Genomic DNA, 17,806 nt, shown 5'->3' with positions numbered 1-17,806 from the left:
ACAAATAGCGTAACATAACAAGAGATGAACCAAACATAATATTATTTGGCGCCTTTTCATAACGCTAAATACCTGTCACTTTAGTGATCGGTATGTGAATGAGATCAGTGAATGACCCGCCATTCATTCGTTCTTGAATGAAAATATCGATGATGTAAATTGTATGAATGTCTATTATTATCAGGTTCAAATATTTTCTACGTACATATATCACGCCGGTTGTACCCGAAGGTGTTAGGCAGAGGTGTTTGAAATACTTCATCGTTTCGCCGTTATCCATGTCAGTCCCATGTAATAGAGGGCTAGCCTATTGCCATTTACCGAGCAACTATTGAGAATAATCTAAGATAATCTTTTAAATGTTACAAACATTATAAATACGAAAATTTGTGAGGATGTATGTTCGTTTGTTTGTTACTCTTTCACGAAAAAACTACTCGACAGATTTAAATGAAATTTGGTACTCTAATAACTTACAACCTGGATTGATACATAGGATACTTTTCACTCCGGAAAATGTTTTCACGCGGACGAAGCCGCGGGCAGAAGCTATTCGATTAAAGCGTGAATTTTAACGACAAATTACACGAAATGAATGCTAATTGAAGACTTCACATAACCGGTGCAGATGTTGACATAAATACTTTTCATATTGAATAAATTTACGAATATTATTTGCAAATGGTATTTCAGATCATTGACACTGCGTTCAGATTCTGAACGGGCAATGTCCAAGTTTGTTTTAAAGTTATAAAACACAGACAGATCCAATATCCAAGGAACCACTTAAATATTTATTTTACTCTGTTTTCTAAAATATATTTCGTCCGCCATCTGAATTTTCCCATGGAAATGCGTCATTTTCCCGAGGTAAAAAGTAGCCTGTGTCCTTTCTCGGGAATCAAAATATCTCCATACCAAATTTCATGCAAATTGGTTCAGTAGTTAAGGCGTGATTGAGTAACAGACAGACAGAGTTACTTTCGCATTTATAATATTAGTATGGATTATAGCGAACGACTAGCGACTAGACAGATAGCACGCATTATTTAAACGTAAATAAGTTTTCATAGATTTGTTATTGTAATTATCGGATTGGTTTCACCACTTCTGGATAATTACAAATAACTTTTCAGATGGACTTTTGTCAGTTGTTTTAACACACTTCCTGTCGCATCCAGCAGATAGATTATCTGATACTTATTCTCAAAATATGAAACTGGACCCTATTCATAAACCGTAACGTTCTTAATGTTTTTACTTACTCCGTTGGCTCAACGACACAAAATGTGTCTTGGCCTCCGACACGAGAGAAAGCCACTTCGATCTTTGGCCACTTCTTGCCAATCACCGGCTTGGAAGCGTCCATAGCGAGTTGCGCTCACCGTTCGGTAAACGATCTGTGGGTTAAGCAAACGCTGGCGCGGTCATTCCATAGATGGATGACCGCATAGTGGTACTTGAACTGGGCGTCTCCGTGCTTTGGAAGGCATGTGAAAAGTAGGTCCCGGTTGTTGTCAATTAAGATAACAGTCGTTAAGCCACGTCAAAGGCCTTCGGGCGGCTTGAAGAACTTTGACACTAGGTTGACCACTGACCATACTATGAGAGAGTGAGGAAACACTACATCCTTCCAGCGGTATATGAATGTTTTTTAACTAAATTTTTTCCTTTTTGTTTCTACAGCGGCAATTGGCGCAGTGATAGCTGGTACGATCCTGGCGTGGACGTCACCCGCCAACCCTCAGCTGACGCCGAAGGCCAACACCACCGTCACTAATGGAACAGCCCTGAACTTCACCGTCTCTGCTGTCAACCATACCTTGAACGAAAGCCGTATACTCATCAACTCCAATGGACATCCTGCTGAATTCCTACTCACCACAGCTGAATGTAAGTAATAATATCCTAGCCGGCATCCGGCTACAGCAGTGGTTCCCAACCAGTGGTCCGCGGACCACCAGTGGTCCGTGGAAGCCAAAATATGGTCCACGAAAGACTTTAAAATTTAAATTTTTCAGGACGATTATTCCACTTTATTTTTATTATGCTTACATAGTGATCCTTGCTTACCAGAATAATATAAAAGTGGTCCCGGACTAAGAAAAGGTTGGGAGCCCCTGGGCTACAGCGATCAGTTTCATTGAAACTGGCCAACGGTGCAGGACTTGGTTTATAGTGTCCAAGTGTGTGCACAATACACAGGTACACTCTCTATTCCATCACTCTCATAGTTTGGTGGGACGGATAACCGACACGACCAGTGAGAGGTCAGGCGCAGGACCGACGGCTTTACGTGCTCTCCAGGCACGTGCACCTTCCTAACTCCGAGAAATTTCTAATTAGATTAGTAGAGTTTGACTGCCTCTGTGGCGCAGTGGTTTAGGTCGCCACGCCGATACCACTACAACAGAGGTCGTGGGTTCGATTCCCACACGGGACAATTATTTGTGCGATCCACAAATAATTGTTTCGGGTCTGGTTGTGCTTTGTGTCCGTTGTTTGTATGTTTGTAAAAGTCCCCGCGACACAAGAGCAATTCTTAGTGCGGGAGTTGCCTTTAAAAAAAAAAAAAAAAATGTGTTTGTTAAAGTCCTCGCGACACAAGAGCAATTCAAAGTGCAGGAGTTGTTTAAAACTTAGTAGAAAGCCTTGTGCAATGTGCATATGGCACAACAATATTATAGAGAGCCTTTTATGTAAGGTTCCCGGCTGGTGGAGGTAAACAAAATTACTCCTCACATTCCATTCCTCTAATTATAAAACAAATATAACATAGCGATACCGACAGCCGCGCGGATCGATCTCTGAGTTTAAGCCACGCTTGCCGAGGTTGTTTTGTAGATGGATGATCATCATACACAAATCGAGTTCCTCCGTGTTTCAGAAGGCACGTTAAATTGTGGGTCCCGGCTGTCATTTTCGAAGATCTTTGACAGTCGTTAACAGTAGTCAAGAAGCTTGAAAGTCAACGAGTTTAAAAAAAATCCGACTTATTATAATTATTATTGTTGAATTTTAATATAATAAGCTCTATCCTCAAATGACTGCGGCTACTAAAATACCCGTCTTTACCTGTTTATGCAATATCCCCGTCATTCGGGACTCCCATGACGGCTGCTCCTTGCGTCAGCAACCACACCTTCCCTAGTCATTACATTCAAAGAATTATGACTATACAACGTTCCAAGAAAATTTACCGATGACAGGTTTAATATTGAACCTTATTTACTTAGTGATAAGGTTGATATTTAACGTTTTAAACGGCAAACATTGTTGGAATGTGGGCTAAAAGTAAAGTTTTATTATATGAGTGTTCGCGTTACGTTTGTATTTCAAATGACCTCTAGACTGTAGAGGTCGAATGATGAAGTGGGTGTGTGCTTTCATACGATTGAAAATAGTTTAAAACAGACTAGTTTACTTTAGTGCGACAGTTGATCTCTCGTCCACACCCTCACGGCTAAATTGATGAACTAATTTTAATTATTCGACTGCCACTGTGGCGCAGTGCTTAAGGTCACCACGCCGTAATCATTGCGTCGGGAGGTCATGGGTTCGATTCCCACACGGAACAATTATATGCGCGATCCACAAATAATTGTTTCGGGTCTGGTTGTGCTTTGTGTCCGTTGTTTGTATGTTTGTAAAAGTAAAGTATGAACGTGGTTCAGGACCCAAGTAGGTACCGTACAGGACCCTTAAAAGTAGCTAGTTTGCAGTTCTAGAGTATATTTTCATATTTAAAGATCAGCCTAGGCTATGTTGGAGTCGGCTTCTAGTCTCACCGGATGCAGCTGCATACCAGTGTTTTACATGGAGCGACTGCCTATCTGACCTCCACAACCCACCAAGTCACATTTGACAAGCTCCTGTATTACTCCTAATATATTCAGGGCTTATGCCAGCATTTTGCTACTGGATAACCCCAATACTTCAACTAACGGGAAAAGAGAACCAAAAACTAATTAATTAATGGAACTAATTAGCACAATCAATGTTTTCGGTTTGTTTTAATTGCATTAAGTTATTAATATTACTCGTTTATTTTATCCTTATGTCATCAAACTATAGGTATTTTTAAAATATTTTAAACAAAATGGTGTAGTGTAATTTTTGTTGCAGACATTTTTGCTTTCAATTATTACTGATTATAATTTTGATCTTTGCAATAGGAAATTATCTTTTTTATTATTATAGTAAGTACATAAAAAATATGTAGCTAGTCAAATATATTTTAGTTATCGTTAACGTTAAAAATATTTTTGTTATATAATTGTATATAAATAAAGCAAAGATACCGCCAAAAAAACAAAAAAAAAAATACCCACATAAATTAAAAAAAATACGTTTAAAAATCGAAGTGTTACTCAACAAGTCCATTAGGGAAAGAACGAACGCGAGAAAAACAAAATTTAAAAAAAATATATTTGAAAATAATACTGGTGTGAACCGCTGCAAAAATTCGCAAACCGCGTTATATTTACAACGAGTGTTGCCAACTATGTAGTGGGCGGCTGGCTCGTCCGTCTGTCTATTTCTGTATACACAACAACACGCCTCCCATTAACTACTTTATGGTTCAATAAAAATGAATACAGATTCATGTGCCTATTTTTATTATTAATATTTTACGCTATAAGGGTGAATTGGAAGGAAAGGGAGGCTTTTGCCCAGCCGTGGGACACTCAACCAGGCTATATAAAAAAACTAGAGGCCGCCCGCGTCGAAACCTTTGCCGTGTAAATCCTGATCTCTCGTAAACTCCGGGATATAAAGTAGCCTATGTGTTATTCTGGGTTTTCAGCTACCTACATACCAAATTTCATCGTAATCGGATGAGTAATATTTGCGTTAAAGATTAACAAACATCCATACATAGGTACATACATTCATACATACAAATTATTATATTCTCATAAACTTTCGCATTTATAATATTAGTAGGATGATTTTTTTGCAGTTATGTAATAAAACTACCTAGTGTACTGTAAAGGAGAAGTGTATACGACTGAAGTTCGATTTTCGGGTCGGACAAACTGCCACTGGTCTTTTTCCAATTTATATAAGGGTTATTCTCAATAGTAGTTTGGAATTTGGTAACTTGCCCGGTAAAATCAAAATCAAATTATTTATTCATATAGGTCAAATGCTGACACATATGATAGTAAATGATACAGAGAGTGAATTTACCGTATATAACAAAAGGTCGTATTACATGAGACTATTAGTTTCAAACGGCGAAACCCGGGTGTATTTCATTCACCACTGCCCACACCTACTGATGTTATATAATATATCTATGTATTAATTATAATAAAAGACTTATAAAGGATTTACTGCTGTTTTTACAATATTTATACGTCATGATGATTTGAATGCTTTTCATAATCCTTCATATTGTGTTGTATATTATTTTGCGATATTAGATATATTTATCGCGATATTGTTTTGCACTATCTTGTGGATAACTGGACGGTTGTTGCAAGCGATTTTATCGTTTACCATGTCATATAGAGCTGGAAACGTAGTCATAATATTTCGAAAAGGAAAAACTACACGAAAATATTTTAGGATCGGATATTTTCAAAAGAATAGTTTGATGGCCAACGAAACGACTCCACAATTTGAGGGCTTTTGTTCCGTAATGGGTCACTCCTGCAATATATAATTCAAATAACATACATTATATCACTCCTTTTGCCTATAGAGGTACTTTTTCCCATAGAAATAGGTATTGACCAAAGAACGCCATTTGGTACGATTCTTACAAGCTTCCCTAGCCTCATTCATATCCATACATCTTGTCATACAAGACCGCCATAAATAAGTATAAACAGTAAAACTAAAAAAGCAGCTTTTAGAAAATTTAAGAAAAATATATTTCTGTAGCAACCAACTGGCACTTAACGAAAAAAAAGAAACTCGCGTGACAAGCAAAAAAAACAACACGTGATTTTTGGTCACATTAAAAAAATAACGACGATAAGATTTATTAGCTCGCAATTTTAGTTGGCAACTATCCCGGTGACGTCACGATAGCATAGACACGCCCCCGTATGAAATATAAAAATGTTTTCGTTTTAAATGCTCTGCGTTTCAGGCCATGGTCACGAGAATTCAGATCTGCCATGACGTTATAATGACGTGGGGACTTGATTTACTTTTTGTCATTTTTTTAACCTATGTACGTCAATAAATTGCGAAAATTCTTGTTTATTTTGCGCAGATGACGTAGTCAATACATATAAAACTCTTCCGTTGAGTCCTCCTGGCCGATATTCGGCTATGGCGACCAGTTTCCAAACCAAATCATTTATTCATTAAGCTCAAATTGACACTTATGATAGTCGTTACAATTACTGAATCCACTAGCTCGGAATGGGGGGTAGAGCCTTATGAGAAGAGCTAGCAAGAAACTCACTCACTTTGGCTGGTTTCATTAAAACCAGCTAAATGTGACAGGCCTTTGTAAGTGTCGTAATGTCTGCACAATACACAGGAACACTCTCTATTTTTTTACTCTCATAGCCCGTTGGGACGGATAAACCGACACGACCAGTGAGAGGTCAGAGAAACACTGAAACATTTTAATTATAATGCAGCGAAATTTTTCAAGTTGCAGTTGTTCAAGTCACTTATATCAACCCATAGACTTGCCACGTTCAAAGAGTATCTACTCTGTCAAAAATAGCTCGGTACTAACTCCTAGTTTCTGAGTACATTTAGCGGAAGTTTATCTATTCAATAGCTTCAAACTCTTATAAAAAAAACGCTATTGAATAGATAAACTACCGCTAAATGTACTCAGAAACCGGGGGTAAGACAGCTAGCACCAAGAATAGGAATTTGTTAGAATACGTTACGATAATGCACTCAGCAAATATTTGCGATTAGTGGCTGAAATTGCGAAGAATAAATAAAGAATAATAAATATTGAAAAATATCATGATTTACTGATACTATAAATAACTACAAGAAGTATGATTTGATATCAGATTTTTGTAATCTATCATACTCGAAACGTGTAAAAATTATCATGATTGACAGGTTTTCTTCACTGCATTGCATAATCATGACTTGATATAGTAAGTCTGGCCGTAAGAGGTACTAAGTGCCTGGCATTAACTTGTAAAATTAAGACATTTGAAGTAAAAGGGACTTTTGTTTCAACATGAAAATTGCAAATTGCGCCTTTGAAGACGTCTTTTTAATAATGTCAGTTTATACTATTCGCGGAATTCGACGTAAAGCCAGGATTGCCATTATGCTAAATAAAAAAAAAGTACGTCACAATGTAGTTGCCATTAATAAAATCGTGTGTTTACAGTTGAATATAATGACGTCTTTCGCGTGTTTATTTCAAAAATAATTTTATACTTTGTTGTTCTAAACTTTCCTCTCTCCAATTTTTCATAGTTGTTTATCACAATCTACGGCTCGGTTATATCGAAAAGTGCATGGTTATATGTACCTACCTAAACATAAAAACAAAAAATCACATTTTTCCCCATAACAGCAAGTCGGGACTAGAGAACGCCACTTGGTACGATCCTTACAAACTTCCTTCGCTTCATTCGCATCCATACATCTTGTCATACAGGACCGCCGGTTACTAGTACTATGCAATTTGTATTACAATTTATTAAAATGATCATTTTAAATGGAGTCAATTTAAACAAAGCATGTTCTTATATAACCCCCATTTTCCTGTAAATCCAGCCGGTCAATGACCCTATAAAAATCGTTTCTGTATAAAATTCGTGCGTAGTTTCATGTAAACACATTTATCTGAGATAACGCAGAAATATCTAATACTAAATCAGAGTTTGGTGTGAAAACAAACATTAGATACCTACCTTTAAAGTAGGTACCTACGTTAATTTTTTTATTAGATAGGTATGTTAAAATCTATATCTATACTAATATTATAAAGCTGAAGAGTTTGTTTGTTTGAACGCGCTAATCTCAGGAACTTCTGGTTCGATTTGAAAAATTATTTCAGTGTTAGATAGCCCATTAATCGAGGAAGGCTATAGGCTATATATCATCACGCTAGGACCAATAGGAGCTGAGTACCAGTAAAAAATGTTACAAAAACGGGGAAATGTGACGCAAGCGAAGTTGCGCGGGTCAGCTAGTATTATATACTGCACGTTTGGCGCTGTGGTTAAAGCGGTCATCTCGCCGCAACAACCGTAACACCCGCAGTAACGCGTAATGTAGTAGGTTTGAATCCCTCTCTGGACAAATATTTACGCGATGAGCACGAGTATTTGTTCTGAAACTGGTTGTAAAATCTGAGTAAAATCTGAAAAATCTGAGTATGCATTTATCTGTAAAATATCTATCCGGTTACCATAGTACGAGTTTTGCTTTGTTTGGAATCAGATGACCGTGTGTGAGTCCAAAAATATTTATTCTCTATTCTATAATATACTAGCTAACCCGGCAAACGTTGTTTTGCCATAAAAATTAAAAAAAAGTGTCACTTGATAGCATGAAAAATAGATGTTGGCCGATTCTCAGTCCTACTCAATATGCTCACAAAATTTCATGAGAATCGGTCAAGCTGTTTCGGAGGAGTACGCTAACGAAAACTGTGACACGAGAATTTTATATATTAGATTTTGTGCTCATCACACAAATATTTGTCCCGGGTGGGTTTCGAACCAACCACACAGTACTACGGTTATCGCGGCCACGTTAACCACTGAGCCAAACGTGCAGTTAAATAGTCTTGTTTGCTGAGTGGATGTGGCGTATTGTCGGCTCTTATTATTCACTTTAGGGTCGTGTAGGTCAGCCGATTACGTCTTAACAAGACAGTTATTGTACCGTGTGGGGTACGGGTCAATGTACGACACTTTTAACCATAGTTTATGTACCCACGCGTCGTTGCTTGTGTAAAAATATACTTATACTAGCTGACCCGGCAAACGTTGTTTTGCCATAAAAATTAAAAAAAAAGTGTCACTTGATGGCATGAAAAATAGATGTTGGCCGATTCTCAGTCCTACTCAATATGCTAACAAAATTTCATGAGTATCGGTCAAGCCGTTTCGGAGGAGTATGGTAACGAAAACTGTGACATTGTGAATTTTATATATTAGATATCTTTATACCAAAATTACATCAAAAACGGTTTAGCGGTTTAGGGAAACTTAACAGACAGGCTCATAATATTTGTATGGATGAGGGTGTGGTTGTATTTCGTATAGTTATTATAATATTATTATGTAAATATAGGTAATATTTTAAAGGAAAACAATAACTTAATATTATATTATGTTACTTTCTGTAATGTTATTCAACGGTATTTAAAAATTTACCTTATATTGAAGCCTTTACCTAAATATATGTGTTTATTCATGACATCACGCCTATTATACCCGAAGGTTTAGGCAGAAGTGGAAAGAATACGTCCACTTTTCGCCATTTACAATTTTAGAAACAAAACACTTTATAAGCCTTTCATAACTTAATATATTTTTATGAATAAGAGGGTATGAGTTTCGCGGAAATTGATAGCAGAATACTGTAGGGTTAATGACCTGTCTTCTATAAATAATAACGTTGATTCATGCATTGTTTCTATTGTTAGTCGAGCGTTCAAATTTTCCTTCCTACCACTATAGAGTTATTCTTCTTATAGTATGGTTAGTGGTCAATGCACAGTTGGACACTACAAACAAAGTCCTGTTGGCTGATTTCAATGAAACTGGCCACCGTAACCGAATATCGGGCCGGAGGATTTATTACTATTATTTACTAGCGGACCGGCTCGATTTCGTCCAGGTACAGTACAATTTTATCCCGTACCCACAACCCTTGTCCCGACATGTCACAAACATGTGAAAAATACAATTATCCAATTTAGTTTAGTTGAAAAGTTATGCGCTGAAATTGCGCTACTCCCTATCTAGGCTTGTGGAATGTTGAAGTAATACTACTAGATTAAATAATGGTCTTCGTATAACTAAACGAGATAAAGGATTCTATCCGGCGTCGATAACTGCCAGTTAAACTATCAATGCTGGCAAGTGACGTCACAATGAGTATAAATTATCTATGGACTTCTGTTCAGTGATAACTTTTAAACTCTCGCGTTGCATGTTTAATGTATAATAGAATACGGGAATTAACGCGAACACGCATTTTACCTTAAAATGCCTAACGTTTCGGCGCAGGTTGCACTCGCCGTGGTCCCAGGCAGACTGCCTGGGACCACGGCGAGTGCAACCTGCGCCGAAACGTTATCTAAATTAATGAACAGATTATGACGGAGGTATTATTTGTTACAAATCTGATTTGAGATATAAAGTTTTTCTAACTCTTTGGTCCGAGATGTATTGCTTATATGATTTTTTGTATGTATGTATGAACCAACCATACGAGTATTAAACCATGTTAGTATGTAAGGCGAAACAGCGAAGCAGTTCGTTAGGTTTAAATATGAAAAGAGCCATGTTCAAAAGTCCTAAAATTGTTTATCATATTTCCAGCATCCCTGGTGTCTTCAATCCTGGCTATAGGAGCGGCGCTGTCAGCTATCCCCGTGGGCATCCTGGTGCAGAAGGTGGGCAGACGTCCCACGATCCTCATCCTCGCTATACCGTTCACCATCAACTGGTTGCTCACTATTTTCGCCAATGGAGCTGGTATGCTGGTCGCTGCCAGGTTCTTCGCTGGATTGGGAACAGGTATTTTATTCATTATTTTAATTTGTTAAGTATTGCTGTCTTTCTGTCTGCTACATTTTCACCGATGTACAGATAAACAAGAGATAGTTAAACGGAATGAGTTAAACTTAGGACTTTTTAACATCATATTTAATGCTAAAAGCAGTGATAGCCGAGTGGTTTAACTTGCGGCTCCCACGCAATTGGCCGAGGATGTGTACCTACCCGGGCCAAAACACTAATGACATTTCAAAGTTCGGTGTGTGATAGAACATCGTGATGCGACCGTGCATGACTAAGAGTTGATCAGTGTGGGGGAGTCAAGGCTTAACTCCTCCCGCATTCCGGGAAGAGACACTTATGCAACAGTAGGACTTGAATGGGACTTTAATGCAGGAGTCAAATTTCAGCTTACACCCGATGTTGACAATACCTTTACTACAATATACGGACATAAATAATATCGACAAGCTAAGAAAAAAAAACAAGTAATATTTTCCATTTCCCCAGGTGGCATTTGCGTGGCCGCTCCAATGTACATCGGTGAGATCGCGGAGACATCCATCCGTGGTTCTCTGGGGGCGTTCTTCCAACTGTTCCTGACTGTGGGCATCCTGTTCACGTACGTGGTCGGAGGATGGACTCACTGGAAGACTCTGTCCATCATCTGTGCTGTACTGCCTCCACTATTGGTCGCTGTCTTCTGGTAAGTTTATAGTCTTCTTATCGTATGGTTAGTGGGCAACCTAGTGTCAAAGCTGATCAAGCCCGAAGGCCTTTGACGCGGCTTAACGACTGTTATCGTAGTAGATAACAACCGGGACCGACTTTTAACGTGCCCTCCACGGAGACGCCCAGTTCAAACACCACTATGCGGTCACCCATCTATGGAGTTGCTTGACCCACAGATCGTTTACCGACCGGTGAGCGCAACTGGCTATGGGCGCCTAATATTTTGATAACTTTGCGTTATTAAAAACAGCAGGGGAGCGCTTTTTCTACTACTATCGACTATAAATTACCTTATCGGAAAAGGCGTAACTTTATGTATGTATGTTCTTCTAAATTTTTATTACCGACTGATTATTTTTAATAAAATAACTAGTTGCCCCAGTCGGAAGTATAATTATTTACGTACACACATAACACCACGCCCTTTTCCCATAAGGGGTAGGCAGAGACTAGAAAACGTCACTTAAATCCTTACAAACTTCCTTTGCTTAATTCAAATCCATACATCTTGTCATACAGGGCCGCCGGTAACAAGTATTTATTTACGATTTAATTAAGTTAAAACTAGCTGACCTGCGCAACTTCGCTTGTGTCACATAAGAGAATTGGTCAAAATTTTCCCCGTTTTTGTAACATTTTTTACTGGTACTCTGCTCCTAATAATCGTAGCGTTATGGTATATAGCCTATAGCCTTCCTCGATAAATGGGCTATCTAACAGTGAAAAAAAAATTTACATCGTACCAGCAGTTACTGAGATTAGCGCGTTCAAACAAACAAACAAACTCTTCAGCTTTATAATATTAGTATAGATTTATTGATAGAGTCTATGTTATTTCAAAAGGCCTTTGTAGCACAGACAGTATATTAGACCCTATTTTATTGTTCACCTGATATTAACGGGTTTTCTTGCGTGGTTCCCAATACATGAACAATATACCTCTATATTATTATTGTTCATTATTAGAAATTAATTAACGTAACTTAATTAATACAAATTTTATAGAGTTTGTCGACATTGTTCTCAAGTCATTGAATTGCAGGTATTTTCCTTTATGTAGTTTAATATTATTATTGAAATATATTATATTATTATTTTGTTTTTATTTTTTATTTTCAACTGTATGTGAATGGAGCAAGTTAAATTTGAAAAGATCGTACCAAGTGGCGATCTCTGTCTTCGCCCATCCCTTTGGGATTTGCTATAAAAAAACCCGACTGCGTAGTACCTATCAAAAAAATTGTGAAAACAAAACTATTTGTTTGGAATAAAATAAAAAGCAAAATTGAAGGAACAAAGGTGGGACCCATTCCTTTTTGACAAATCAAAACAAAGGGTTTTATTTTTACGTATGACTCGAAATAAAATTACGAGTAAATGGCGTTTTTCCCATCAGGTGGATGCCGGAAACCCCTCAATACTTACTGGGCAAGAACCGTAGGCGTGATGCTGAACGTTCTCTGAGGTGGCTCCGAGGACCTGACGCCGACCTGTCTGGAGAACTCGAGGAAATGCAGAAAGAGGTAACAATAATTTTCCTTTAGTCTATCGAGAAGAGAAGATTGTAATCTACCTCGAAATCTCCGAATTGAGAAGGGTTAAGGTGCTTAGTACCACAAACTTTTGGCCTACAATACAGCAGACTGCATTGTAACTTATAATTGAAAATAATTTATATATTAATTCATTATTGTTACAATTAAAACAATTCACAATAATGCAATGCATGCAAAATAGACAGAATTACTTTAACTGGGTACCTAAATGCTAAAAAAAAAAATATTTTTCAAACTTCGACGAGGTCTAAACAAGAACACAATTAACAACACGATTATTTATTGTTGTAGGTTGACGAGGCGTCCCGTCAGCGCGCCGGCATCACGAGCATGATCACCAACCGTCCGTCACGCATGGCGCTCATCTGCGGCCTCGGCCTCATGTTCTTCCAGCAGTTCAGCGGCATCAACGCCGTCATCTTCTACACCAACGACATCTTCCACTCCGCCGGCTCCAACATTGACCCGGTCATCGCCACCATCATTGTAGGAGTCGTACAAACCATCGCCACTTATATTTCCTCTGTTCTAGTAGACAAGGCCGGCAGACGTATCCTTCTTCTTCAGAGTTGTATCATCATGGGCACCTGCCTTATCGTGTTAGGCATCTACTTCAAACTGCAGTTCGATAAATACGACGTCGCGTCTTTCGGTTGGCTACCTTTGTTATGTATGGTGTTGTTCATCGTGTCTTTCTCGATGGGCTTCGGTCCAATCCCTTGGATGATGATGGCGGAGTTGTTCCCAGTTGAATTCCGAGGTGCGGCGACGGGAGTTACTGTAGTCACCAACTGGGTGCTGGTGTTCGTAGTTACTCTTTGCTTCCCCATCATGAGGGACGCTGTCGGTATCTACAGCTGCTTCTGGTTCTTCGCTGCCGTGATGGTTGTTTGTGTGTTCTTTGTCTTCTTACTGATTCCTGAGACTAAGGGCAAGACTGTATCTCAGATTCAGGCCATGTTGGCCGGGAAGTGAGCTTAAACGAACGAGATCGTAGTCTTCAATGTGTCTACGGCTTTTTGCCGGTTGATACACTATTTACCATTGAATGTTCAGAGTGCCAAAATAGTATAATAAATAGTTTCCTAAGAATGCTGATGATTTGATGAAATGTAAATATTTGGTATACGAATTCGATGTTCAATATTTATTGCTTTTGCTTACGAAATTTTGTTTAGGAATATTTAATTGTGTATTTATTGAATGGAATATAAAATTATGTGAATGAAAATTATTTGTTGGGAGGGACTGTTTAAACATAGCGCTATATGCGCATGCAGAGAAAATGGAAGAAATAATCAAATTAATCTCGTACGTTGCAATTTTATGAGAGAACAATATTTTTCAAGGCACTGTGTTTGGACAGTCCCGTAATATTCTTATAGTGCTAGTATTATTCCTATCTTAGACTCTTAGCTGGCCTAATAGTTTCTATATTAATTTTAGACTTAACATTTTCACATTTGCGATTAGTCGCTGCGATCGTTTCAATATCCAGCTGGCTTATTCCCGGCACTCGACAATCGTGTTGCATTCAAGCTTATGTCAAACCGTACTCAAATACCAAACTAATGCATGATTAAATTCAATTTTTTTAATGAAACTGCTTAGACTGTTTCATTCAGATTATTATCAATTTGAATCAGCGTCTGATTACACGCTATTTTGGAATTTTAAAGCACAATTTTGACATTAACTCGAATCTGTCACGATTGATATCAAATTCGAGAGTCGGGAGTAAGTCAGTCTTTTTAAAGAGTGCTTTATGCGATTCGGTATGCGACTAAGCGCTAGCGTGTAAAAGTATTAGATTTTTGTTGTACAACATTATTTTCAATTTAATGAGTAAACCAAAGATATTTATTTTCATAACATTTTAGACCTGTTGAAATATTGTTGTATATCAAAATGTGTATACCAATTGCATTAGATAATTCTTGAATATGATTTAGTAAGTAAAGTCGGGTCCAGATAAGTGTAAAATGTAATGGCCACCTTTACACACACACTCTATCGCACGTTCTTTGGTGCGTACAGGATTACGCGCGGGAAAGCAGCGCGCTCTTCGCGGGCGATTGTTGTTTCATGCGCGATAGAGCGTGTATGTAAAGGGATCTATTGTTATCCTCCGTGTAATATTAGGCCGGGGAAAAAGTCTTTTCGCATTAAAATATGTATGAATTTGTAATAAAATCTTTTCTCTACACAAAAAAGCTCGATATTTGGGTTCCTCACGAGCTCACTGAAACAAACCTAATGAACCGTGTACTCATTTGTGATTCTTGAAGCCAAAGAGATTTTATTACAAGTTCATACATTCTATAATGCGAAAAGACTTTTTCCGCGACCTATTATAACGTGAAATCTACGTGTGAGCGAATTGCACGTTACATGAAACGTTGGCAATGCCGTCCACACGTAGAACTCATGTTACATTACATGGTAGATTATATGTAGGATCGGCAGACTAAAGAACATTAGTAAAAAAAATCGATATTTTTTTTATTAGGTCTCTCGACCTCAAATAATTAAATACGCCATCTGACTAAAGCACTTAAGTCACTGAGAAATAATTCCCAGCATACTAAGTGGTGTACCTTATCAGCCTCGCACAAATTGAAAATTACAAGACGGAATAAAAAACGTTTTTTATTGTTCCTGTAAAGTTCGACTTTTTGACTTATGTTCTTTAGTCCGCCGACCCTAGAATTATTACAAGTTACTCTTGTCTTAACCCGGTTAAATGTATTAATTTGTTTAGTTCTGTGAGAGTTAAATACTCATTGAAAACATTTTGGCGGAGGCTGTGATCAGAGGGATTTAGAGACATGAAAAGCTTTTAGAATAAGTAACGAAAACTACAGATAATAATCAAATTATTAATAAGTTATTTTAAAACGCCCCGAAAATCGCCCGAACAAAATTTGTAAATTAATAATTTTATTTCAAATGAACAAATTTTATTTTTAGGTTAGTTTTAAATGTGATGAATTTGACAATAATATTATATACCTAGCCACTTTTTATGTTAGAGAATGCTAAATTGCAGAGATTAGAAGCTCACATTCTCGCTTGTAATACTTATTATGAATCGAAAAACTCAATAAAGTGCAAGGTCTAGTTTTACCACCTACGGATAAGTGTCAGGTAACCTATTTAACAGATAAATGACAGTAAATGTACAGTCAACCTGGGTAACTTTGGGTAACCTGGGTAACACAATTGATAAAAGTTTGCAAAACTAAAATAAATCTTTATCAATTGTTTTGGTTTCATATGAAAAAAAAAATCGAAACTAGTTCAAATTCCCACGTTCAATGTTACCCAAATGATTCAAAGTTACCCAGGTTGACTGTATGTACGTATGTAATTGCTTCAACTCGGTTTTGTTGTTCGACAAAAATTGCCGAATCAAATATGTGTGTAGCAAGTCTGAAACGCATGCCATTATAAATTAGACAACATTGAAGTATTGAATTTGATAAAATAGCATAATTATTTACACAATCGATAGGTTAAAAATAAATTTGAACAGAAAATATAATAATTAACCAACCATGTGCAATATATTATTTAATTTTTAGTCGACCATTTTTATAATGAAATGGGGACTTTTGAATGTATTATAATAAATGTAGATATAATATACTGAGCAGAATAACAATGAACAAAATAAATACTTAAGGCGTACAAATGGAAAAATACGAAAAAGACTTTAAATCATTTCAAAAGTTGTCGTTACTCAACAACAGATGGCATTAGTATCGTATAATTTTGCAAAAACTAAAAAAAAAGTAACTTAATAATAATATTCAGTTTGCAATAGATTATCTCATTTAAAATGTTTGTTATCAAAACAAGGTATTTTCCACTTTTTACTATGTTTTGGCTGTTGTGTAGCAACCGCAAAAAACATGAAAATTTATATTTTTTCTGTTGATACGTCTAAAGGAGTAATTAATAAGGTACTTATTAAGACAAAATGTGCCACACGTTTGATAATGTCCGTTTAGGTATTTTTATACGTCAGTGATCGTTGTTAATTATATTTAATGTTAATAATAATAGATTAATAAATAATAAGATGTTATATTTTTTGTTTCATTTTGGTGTTACCCCTAGACTTTTTATATTTACCTTATTTTTGTGTGCCGAGTGGTTTAAGTTGCGCCACTTGGCCAGCGTGGCGGACTCACAGCCTAACTCCTCCCTCATTCCGGGAGGAGACCCTTGCGACCCTTATTTGACCAAATTCAATTGACTAAATGTAATTTTTCGATCGAGTCGAATGGTACTGAGTGTTAGGAAGGGCAGAAGAAGGGCGAAAGAAGAATAAATGCAGTAGAAATGATAATGATTGCGTGATTTAATGTATGTATGTTTGTATGTTAAAGTGTATATAGCAGCACTAGTTTCATAATTAGTGTTATAAATGCGCCATGGGAACAAAACGTGATAGTATATTATCTATCATTTTCAAGGTACTAACCTCTGATATAATTATCTACATAATTACAATTAATCAAGAATTTTAAGTAGTTAGCCACTCGATACAGCGTGGCGCATTTAATATTTCAAGTGGTTTCAAACATAATGTCATATAGTTTACGATTTGAATTTGATATGGCTAGTTATAACATTATGAAAGAAAAGATATTCTTTCTTGATATAAAAGATTTCTTGGAAGAGCTTATTTTGATTCCTGCCATACATACAAACATACATATGTATTACGCGTTGTTCACATAGGGGTAGGCAAAGACCAAAGAAAGCAAGGAAAGTTTGTAAGGTGCTATTCTTACAAACTTTCCTTGTATCCACATCCGACGGTTATGA

At 37.0% G+C, this 17,806-nt stretch overlaps 1 protein-coding gene across 1 annotated transcript in view; it reads left to right on the top strand.

The window, feature by feature from the left end:
• LOC142983503 (trehalose transporter 1-like protein) overlaps positions 1-17,060 on the top strand; it is a 30,634-nt gene extending 13,574 nt beyond the window's left edge. Inside the window, exons 3-7 of the mRNA XM_076130429.1 lie at positions 1,687-1,893; positions 10,506-10,703; positions 11,193-11,388; positions 12,811-12,937; positions 13,262-17,060. Coding sequence (XP_075986544.1) covers positions 1,687-1,893; positions 10,506-10,703; positions 11,193-11,388; positions 12,811-12,937; positions 13,262-13,945 — 1,412 coding nt within the window. The 3' untranslated portion in view covers positions 13,946-17,060. The remainder of the gene's footprint in view (positions 1-1,686; positions 1,894-10,505; positions 10,704-11,192; positions 11,389-12,810; positions 12,938-13,261) is intronic.
• The last annotated feature ends 746 nt before the right edge of the window (positions 17,061-17,806 follow it).

Source organism: Anticarsia gemmatalis, chromosome 24 (genome assembly GCF_050436995.1).
Source record: "Anticarsia gemmatalis isolate Benzon Research Colony breed Stoneville strain chromosome 24, ilAntGemm2 primary, whole genome shotgun sequence".
NCBI lineage: Eukaryota > Metazoa > Arthropoda > Insecta > Lepidoptera > Erebidae > Anticarsia > Anticarsia gemmatalis.
The sequence above is the reverse complement of the archived record's forward strand: the minus strand, read 5'-3'. Positions and strand labels throughout refer to the sequence as shown.